Here is a 10,000-nt window from a genome sequence, read left to right on the forward strand (position 1 = left end):
TACAGTTACTCCGGTTTTTCAAAAACCAGTGTTAAATTGATTTGATTTCTCCGTAGAGTGCCCCTAATTAGCGACCCATCGCTAGAAGACCTGACACTTAAATAACGTTCATTGTTAGTATTATTCCAATGATTAAATCTTAACGCTGAAGAGAGATTGCACCTTGTAAACTAAAAAGCATTTTGGTCTTCGTAAAGATACGGTAATACGAGCAACAAAACCATCTAACTTGTCTTGCAACATTGCTGCGAAACTAGTCAAAAAGGGATGTTGCGCGTTTTACATCCCACACACAACCTGTCTCGCAGCGAAAAAAAAAATTGTTGCAAGTTGCTGCAGCTGCTTGCAGAAAGCAGAGGTCTGTTCTACTTTCTGCAAAAAATCCCCAAATTTTACTACTCCAAGGCAACTTGTTTCGCAACAAAATCACTTTTCCGGTGCTCTTGATTTGTGAAGAGTGGCTGCAGTACGTTTCCTCTGCCAAGTGGCGACCGCCATCTTTGTTTTCGTAGATTAATTAAGCTTACGTGAGCTCGTAGCTGGCCAATCAGAGGCCTGAATTCTTGCAACTTGTAACACATTTTTTTGTCGCGAGACAGGTCGTGCGTGAGATGTAAAACGCGCAACATCGAATTTCGACTAGCTTCGCAGCAATGTTGCGAGACAAGTTGGATGTTTTTGTTGCTCGTATTACCGTAGCTTAAGCTGGGACAATACTGGAGCATCGAAGTACTTATTTTAGCGAATATCTCAATGATGTCACAGTCACCTATTGCCAATTAGGGCTTTATTGGCTGCAGAATAAAAAAGTTCTCTTATTCCATTTGTTAGCATATTTGAGACAAAAGTGTTTGTAACTGAAACATCTTTTCTATTAGATACTCACTGACACTGGCTAAATAAACATAAACGAATCACGCAAAGAATATTGCCTAATTAGTCTATCTGTTTACTTCAAAAGATGGAACTCCAGCAGCAAAACAGTTGAAGGTTTCGCCCGGCTGTGGGAATTTGGAGAACAATTCCAGGCCAGATCCAGAGGTTTCTTCAAGGCCTTGCACAACAAGCGCGCCGAAATATACGGGTAATGTGGGCGAAGTATCCTAAAAATAAATTGGTACGAGCGGTTTCAGAGTAAGAATAGAGAATGAAAACGCTCGCGTTGTAATTAAAACCTCAAATTTGGTGATTTTACGTCGTTGGTGCAGAGTATCGCACGCCCAATTTGCGCTAAAATGCTTGCTGCACGTGCAGCACGATTCTTTTTGCTCTTTTAACCAATGATGTTGCAACGTCGTTCCCAGGGTCTCTCTTCTCTGTCTCCATTGTCGTTGAGGCAATGGAGGCAGAGAAGAGAGATCCTCAATCTTGTACCCAGAGTCCTCGGGCTTCTTGGTCAGCGGGTAGGCCCCCGGAGAGACTCTGGGATAATCGACTCCATTTTCCCAGAAAACGTGGGTTCCGGTCTGATTACGTATGCTTGAGTTTAAACGGAAACAGAAAAGAGAAAACCGTAAACAGTAGAAATGGCGGGTTGAAAGTGTTCGAGAAACAAGAATTTTAGCCTTACACACAAAGAAACTGGAGAAATGTTCATTGGCTTGCTGTAAGAGAAAATGAAGGTGAAACGTCTGACGCTTTCGGTAAGTGTATTTTTAGTGTTTCAGCGTACATTCCATCGTTCAGAATGCCATCGTGCAAGCAACACGATCGACATTTTTTTTGTGGAAACGACACAAGTGCCCTCTTCTACTACAATTTGATGTTTCCGTAATTCTGAATGGCTTCGACAAGACCTTATTCCACGGATTTCTCCTCAAAGAGACTGACGTAATGTTTTCCCACGGTACTTTTGCAACAGCAACAGTAATCACACGTGGGAAAATTCCCGTGCGGTATAAGACATAATTCAAACCTTGTCGTTTTATTATTTTTGTGACTTATATATTTCTGAGGTAGAAAAAATCAAACAGCACTGAAACTTTTAATTTTGAATCTCCCTCCAAATTCTGGGGCTTCCGAATTACTTACCGACTTCCTGTAGGACTGTTGTTACGCAAGCGGCCAATCAAAAATATAGTTCAAATCGAGTATCCCAAAGTCTCTCCGGGCGCTCACCCGCTGACCAAGACGCCCGAGGACTCTGGGTACGAGATTGAGAGCTCCTAGGAACGAGGTTGATGATGTTGTTTTGTGGTGTTCTCGTTTTACGACCACGTCGTAGATCTTAGGCCCTCGTTTCAAACCGGCGTCGAACTTTACATGTGCCGAATCTAATGTTCTATTGTTTTCGTTCATTTCCATTAGATAAGATGCGACATTTGAAGAGTTCGACATTTGAAACGCACCTTAAAGTTCCTTACAACGGCAGAAAGTTTTTATTCGTGAATTCGGCGCCACTCGTTGTGGTAAACCGGAAGCTTTCTTTTCAGTAATTGATCTTGAATCAGGAGTATTCTTTGGCCCTTTTATTTTCATGATCAAAAGCTTAACAGATTGTTTCAAAATGTCATGAATATAGTTGATATCCCATGACGTTTCACGGGGACAGCTATTCTTAGAGTTATTTTCATAGAGTTATGTCGGAGAGTTAGAGTTAAGTTTCCAAAATCCTGAATTCAAGATTTTGGAAACCAACATTCATAAAAACTAAACTTTTGTTTAGGCCTAATTAGCAAGGCCTAAGGTTAGCTTTTATGCATGTTTAGGATACTTTTTGTACTTCTAAATTCAGGATTTAGGCCTTCCAAAATCTTGAATTCAGGATTTTGGAAACTTAACTCTAACTCTATGACATAACTCTATGAAAATAACTCTACTGCTAGTCAACCTCACGTTCCACACGGAGTAGGGAGTTAACGACAACGGCAACTTGAACGACGACATCACAAAACAGGTAATATCTTGGTTAAAAGAGGAAAATCATCGTTTTGCACGTGCTGCACTCATTTTACCACATATTTTTGCGGTTCTCTGCATAACAACGTTGACGACAACATACAAATGTGAATCTTTCATTGTCTGTGTTTTCACGAGGGGTTATTCAAGTCGCTTAGCGAGTGAAATTCCGTGAAAACAGTTCCTTTCCCAACTTAACTTTTCCAAGTTAAGCGAGTCGGGAAAATTTTAATAGAATTCTCATTAATTTAAGCCACCAAACCAGGGGCCGGTTCCTGAAAGGTGTAATAACCCTATTCCAGGGATAAATGTGCTTGGAATAAGGCACATTTATCCCTGGAATAGAGTTATTACACCTTTCAGGAACCAGGCCCAGGTAGCTTAAGCGAGTTGGCAATTTCAAATCGGAAATACAACAGGCGTGCTATTTTTATTTTTATTATTGCAATGGTTGCTCTCTCCTCATTTAATCTTACCAGCGAAAACACGCATCATTTTTAAGTTACTTAACGAAGTCTGCAAACATACCACTTTGGGAATGTTAAGCGAGACAACGGCTGTCGTGACACCCGGCCATTCTCTATTTTAACTCTAAAACCGCACGTCCCAATTCACGCGCGAAAATTGGACAGTGAAGGGAGAGCAGTTTGCTTCCGCACCAATTTAGTTTATGCGTTTTTCAATGAAGAAATATTTCTTTGGAGGTCTCTACTCACACGTAAAGCGTTTCTGTGCAGGTTACATTCGAAAGCACTCGTTTATCTTTAGCATGAATAAGTTCAATTGACTAATTCTAATTCTATCTCATACTTCAACTTCAGAAAGAGAAACACCCTCCCGAGAGAGATTGGAGTGGCTGTCAAAGAATCTTACGTCATGGGAACCTCTTGCCCGTCGTCTGGGTTTCAGTGAGGGGGATATAAAAGGATTTGACGAGGATAACAAAGAGTGGGCTAAAAAGTCACTTAGCATGCTGTTAAAATGGAAAGAGAAGAATGGCTCAGATGCAAGTAATGCCGCGTTATGTGCAGCATTAAGTCATGAGTTTGTGGGGCGGAAAGATCTGGCTGAAGAAGTGATAAAACTATTTTAAAACTTTAGAATCCTGCTTTCAATTCAATAGGCCCAATTGTTATCGGAGTTTTAAGAAACGACGCTACTGCTGCGGCAACGACAGCACCATGCATAAACCAGAAATGTTGGCTTTGTCTTCACGAGCGGTTTTTCAGGTCGCTTAGTGAGTGACAACCGAAAAAACAGTTCAATAGAATTCTCATTAAAATTAAGCAACCAAACCAGGTGCAATAACTGTCGGCCAATGAGGAGTCGCTTGCGGTTATTCAAATCGGAAATACAACAGGCGTGCTATTATTTCTATTATTTATATTGGCACGTGCTCTCTCCTCATTTAATCCTACCCGTGAAAACACGTATAATTTTTAAGTCGCTTAGCGAAGTCTGCAAACAAGTCACTTTCATGAATGTTAAGCGAGTCAACGACTGCCGTGAAAACACGGCCATTATTGGTTAAAAGAGCAAAAATGGTCGTGCTGCACATGCAACCTCGTCGCCAGGGCCTTCTCCTCTGCAATTTTCGAAATGGCGGCTCCAGAAGAGCCGCCATTTTCAAAATCGCAGAGAGGAGAACGCCCTGGGGCCGAGGTTGGCTGCACATGCTGCAGGCATTTTTGGATGCTTCTCTCCCGTACTCGTCAAAATAACAGGGAGTTTAAGCAAAGACGACGTCTACGGCAACGACAACGCCACAAAGCAAGAATATTAGAGCGACTTTCATATGACCTTGAAAATCAATGTAAAAACAGAACGTAAACAAAAATACAAGACATTTAATTGGCGTATCGAACAAAAACAAACCAGCGCGAATTTTCATTGGCTTAGCGAACGAGGATGCAAACAACGTCATCTCTCCATGGAACTTTCTGGAAAGCGATCGGCATCTCACATTGACGTCATTTAAAATGCAGTAATGTGATTGGGCAATCGAACTGTTTACTGCCCATATTAGGAGTTTCCTTAGCGGGAATAAGGAGAAGCTTCGTTTTAACCTAGCCAAACATTGGTCCGTGAAACAAATTGCGAAGCCTTTTTCAAGGTCATTCGAAAGTCACTCTATTGGTTAAAAAAGGAAAAATATTCCGTGCATTTCTTTTCCATACCCCACAACACAACAACGAAAACTCACTGAATTTTAAGTTTTGACGACAACGTGAGCATATGAAAATGAACCATTCATTTTCTATTGTTGCTTTAAAACAGTTCGTATCCATCCAGTTACAGAATTGTTTGCCCGTATTTGTCAACAAGACGGAATAATCGCGAAATAATTGCGATAGCGTCAAGTTCTATTTAGGAGGGACGTTTTCGTTGACTTTGCCATTATCCTTCCTTAAACTCCCAAACAACTTGAACTGACCAATAGGGAGCTTTAGCAACGGCAACGGCGACGGCAACGAGAACGTCACACATTTGCATATTTAGAAGGAAAAAACAAAAGCTTTGCGCGCTCTGCACGTGCATTTTTCATTTTTGTCTATTTCTTTGCCGTCGTCTGCAAAAAAACAACAGGGAGTTTAAGCAAAGACGACGGCTACGACAACGAAAACGTTAGTCCAAAATATAACTTAGCGCTATCACAGGTATTTCGTGACTATTCCGTCTTGTTCACCTTGTATAATACAGGCCGTTACAGGCGAACTATCCTGTAACTGAATGGGTAGGACGTTTTTAAAGTCAAAACAGAAATGACTATTTCTTTGTTATATGCTCACGTTGTCGTCGAAACCTAAAATTTGGTGATTTCACGTTGTTGTTAGGGAGTTTTAGCAAAGACGACGGCTACAGCAACGAAAACGTCAGTCCAAAATATAACTTGGCGCTATCGTAAGTATTTTGCGAATATTCCGTCTTGTTCACCTTGTACAATACGAGAGAACTATCCTGTAACTGGATGGGTACGAACGGTTTTAAAATCAAAACTGAAAATGACTTTTTTTTTTGTTGTATGCTCACGTTGTCGTCAAAACCTAAAATTTGGTGATTTCACGTTGTTGTTTTGTGGAGTACGGCAGAGAAATGCACGGAAATTCATGCTGCACGTGCAACATATGTATTTTTCCTTTTTTAACCAATAATATTCTTGCTTCGTGGAGCTGCCGTAGCCGTAGCCGTCGTCTTTGCTTAAACTCCCTAACGTGAAATTGCCTAAATTAAGCGCCGCTCGTAACGGTTTCATTCCTGACGTACTGCTACACCTTTGTCATATTAAAAAGCTTGGAATAGTCTCTAAGTGATTGCAATAACGCGAATTTATGTTTTTAGATAACGTTCTCGTTGCCGTCCCCGTCGTCGTTGCTAAAGCTCCGTAATTTTAAGGTTTTGACGACAACATGGGCATGCCGCAGTGAATCTTTCATTCTCTCTCTTTACTTCAAGTCAGTCTGTACTAATTCATTTATAGAATACTCCGCTCGTAATGTACAACATAAACTAGATGGAATGGTTGTGAAATACTTGGGAGGGCTCAAAGTTACATTTTGAGGTTCATGACGTTTTCGTCGCCATAGCCGTCATGGTTTCTTAAATTCTCTAATAGGAAGCTTAATCAACGACAACGGCGACGGCAACGCGAACGTTAACTCGAAATCTAAATTCACGTTATTGTAATTACTTCATGACTATTTCACCCTTTTTAACTAGTAATAGTTGACACTACAGCTGCCCCCGTGATGCAAAGTGCTGCATTATTTTTATTTGCAAATTATTATAGTCGATACCAAATGTGTTGACTGTTGTAATGTTGTAATAGTCTTTTAACTTAGATCAGAGAAGGTGTAGCCTGAATTTGAGACGATTACTTTGAGTTGTTTTTACTCTCTCAGGGGGAAAATGAGTCGAAGTAATAGTCTGAAATCCAGGCTAGAAAAGGCAAGGCGGAAAAGGCAATAGGAGTTTGGAATGAACAGAGTATGGAAAATCGACGAAGTCGCAATTGTTTACAAATAAGTTTATTATGGGATATAGTTTAGTGACAATATTACTATATCTCGTGTTATTCAATTGAAAAATTGGTAGAAATATTGCATAACTAACAAAACGGAACTACTGCCTATGCAAAATATGGCTATTATATATAATTTTTGTTTGCATAGTGGCAAGAAAATTGTGTTAATCATTATTATTCCTTGTGTAACAATGATGTAGCAGGATATATGTAACAGAGAAACTAAGTGTCCCATTCAACTGTGTTTGCATGAAGATAACAATAACTTTAATAACTAATTAGATCCTTTGTGCTATTGCTTAAAATTACAATACGTAGCTGTTACAAAATTTTTTTTTTGCATGTTCACAGAAAACTGATTTAATTAGAAAGATAACTAATTGGTTTTTTTGTAAAATGGTGTAATAGGCTATAACTAAATCAGTGTTCATTCGATTGTCTTTGCAAAAAGATAAGAATAACTTTAAAAAACTAATTATTTGGCCCTGTGCTACAGTACAACATGTAGCTAGAAACTGAGTGCTTCATTCATCTGCCTTTGGAAGAAGATAACCTACAATAACTTTAAAAATATTTCATTGAATGTCTTTGTGCTACTGCTCATGCATTATGTAGCTGTTATATTCATATATCTACTTTCAAACCGTTTTAATCACAAAGGTCATTAATCATTGTTTGTTGAACAACAATGATATCTGATGATATGTTGGTATGGTATATTAAACACAGAAACTAAGACTAAAATTAATCTGTTTATGTGGGAAAAGATAATAAAGGGCCAATTAAATTTCTGGGGACTGAATCCTGTCAAAACTAATGAACAGCAACTGTCACGTGCTAATTTAGAACTATACAGGTACTAAAAGAAGAGTCTTTATTTGTTGTCACTTGAGCCACTGCCCTGCCTTCAATAGCCTCCAGTGTCATAAACGTGCAGCTAATGATGACTGTTTTTCAACTTATAGTACGCTTAACAAGCGTCTCTCGATCCTAGATTTCGCATGAACACGAGCGACGAGATAAAAGAAACTTCGACATGTGCTAAAATCAGGAACACCGGAACACCCTGGAACATTGGAACATCACGGAACACCCAAAATAATAAAGACTAACAAAAAAAAATAAATTATTAAAAATACAATTTAAAAAGCGCTTTGGATTTCCACTGACCAGTACATCGTTTACAGATCGCCATCTTGGTAATGTCTCCTAACATGGAGAACAGTGAGTGAATTATCAAGTCATTTACAAATGCAATCCGGCTTTGATTAACTCAATCCTTGGTCTGTCAGGTAGTGACTCAGGCGAGGAGCTTTCTCAAAGCGTGTACGTTTTTGGTTTAATTTAGAAACTTTTTACTCGTGTTTGCAGTAATCCGTGAGGAACACTACGCGTTTTAAACGATTGACGCTACAACATGTAACAGCAATGTTATGGTACCATATGAAACACCGATCCTTTCCAAACAAGATGTTGTCATCATTGTGACGTAGTAAGTTACCTTGGCAACGGGAAAGCCCAGCCAAAAAAACCCTATATTTTCTCTTTAGTTCATATCTCAAAAACGAACTCGGTGACCCCATTTTTTATTGGAAAGTGATCAAAAGGCCAATACGAAACGTTCTGAATTTTTTTTTTAAATCTGTGCAGCTGAATCAGAACCACCTTAAAAATATCACAGATTTAAGGTGGCTCGGAATCCGCCGCACACAACTTTTTCAAACTTAGCAGAAAGTTTCATCTTGGCCTTCAGATCGCTTTCCAACAATAAAAAATAGGATTTTAACTAAGTTCGTTTTGAGATATGAATAACTAAAGACAAAATAAAGTGTGTTTTACGGGGCTTCCCCGTTGCCACGGTGACTTATAACGTCACAATAATGACCGCATCTTGTTCAGCAATAATTCGTGTTTCATATGGTACCATAGATTGCTAATACATGATACAGTGTAGTAATGCCAATCCTTCTATAATAAGAACGTTGCTTGAAAAATTTGAAACTCGTTTGAACCACCTTAAATGCTTTTAGTGCGGATCACGCACAGTGAGGCCAATCTTGGAAGACATAGGGGTCCCTTAAAATATGAGCTGTAACTGAAGCTGCCATTGCATTAGCGAACGGCCTCCAAGAATCTGTTGAAGATTTCTTTGCTGCGAAGTCCGAGACGCCTTTTATTACAACCCATTCCACGTTCAGCCTATGTGCTGCAGTGTACAGACCTTAAAAAGATGTAAGCGAATTAGAAAAACTTTCATTTTAGTGTCCATAAAAAGTTAACGTGAACAACTACATCCTTTTCGGGCTCATTACGAACTCACAAAACTTAATGGTCACCTCCAAGTAGTTACCAAGTTGGAAGAGATCTTCACCAGTGTCGCACACAGGTCATGGGTAGGGGTTTAGCTAAAGGCAGGCCCGCGGCCCACGGCCCACGACGCCCAGCGGCCTGCGGCCCACGCCTGCGACGGCCCGGAGGCCCGTCGACCCGGTGGCCCAGTCCTGATTTTCCACAATTTTTTTTTGTCCAGCGGTAAATCCACGCGCATGCACAGATCTGCATCGGGTTTGGGCGTGCAAAATGAACGACGGTGAGTTTGAATTCGTTTATCATTTAATCATTTGAGTCCTTGTTTCTGTGTGTTGCATGTTGTTCAGATAATAACGTTTTCATTCTCTGTTCATTTGTCTCTTTACAGAAACCGATAGCACAATAGAGGACTTTCATTATCGAACGATGTAAGTTATTTCAAACCATACTTTGAAAGTGAAAATATCATAAATAATGAGATATGTGAACTGCGAATCTTTTTTTTTTAAGTTTCAGAATTACACAAAGAAAGCATGCAAACGCAAATCGACCGCCTTTCATAACTGTTGCCTGCCATTGCACAGAATTACCGTAAGGTCATCTGATTACAAAGTGAGAATAGGGCCGTTTATACGAGAGAAAATAAGCCGCGGCTTACTCTGGCCGCGGCTTACATAAGACGCGAACACCCCGTATAAATGGCACAAAATCTACGTTCACGGCTTTCTCAAGCCGCGGCTTGACCTGGCCTGGGAGTTAATACTCGTATAA

At 39.9% G+C, this 10,000-nt stretch overlaps 2 protein-coding genes across 3 annotated transcripts in view; one reads left to right on the forward strand and one right to left on the reverse strand.

Moving 5' to 3' along the window:
* The window catches only part of LOC138005252 (D-inositol 3-phosphate glycosyltransferase-like), a 12,867-nt gene extending 7,002 nt beyond the window's left edge, over window positions 1–5,865 (forward strand). The window contains exons 4-5 of the mRNA XM_068851513.1: window positions 962–1,084; window positions 3,720–5,865. Coding sequence (XP_068707614.1) covers window positions 962–1,084; window positions 3,720–3,991 — 395 coding nt within the window. The 3' untranslated portion in view covers window positions 3,992–5,865. The remainder of the gene's footprint in view (window positions 1–961; window positions 1,085–3,719) is intronic.
* The window catches only part of LOC138005330 (5'-methylthioadenosine/S-adenosylhomocysteine nucleosidase-like), an 11,776-nt gene continuing 5,809 nt past the window's right edge, over window positions 4,034–10,000 (reverse strand). The window contains exon 3 of one of the 2 annotated variants that reach the window (XM_068851582.1): window positions 4,034–9,140. In XM_068851582.1, coding sequence (XP_068707683.1) covers window positions 8,956–9,140 — 185 coding nt within the window. In that variant the 3' untranslated portion in view covers window positions 4,034–8,955. The remainder of the gene's footprint in view (window positions 9,141–10,000) is intronic. The other variant, XM_068851578.1, reaches the window with a different exon arrangement.

The sequence above is a fragment of the Montipora foliosa genome, chromosome 1 (genome assembly GCF_036669935.1).
Source record: "Montipora foliosa isolate CH-2021 chromosome 1, ASM3666993v2, whole genome shotgun sequence".
Classification (NCBI taxonomy): domain Eukaryota; kingdom Metazoa; phylum Cnidaria; class Anthozoa; order Scleractinia; family Acroporidae; genus Montipora; species Montipora foliosa.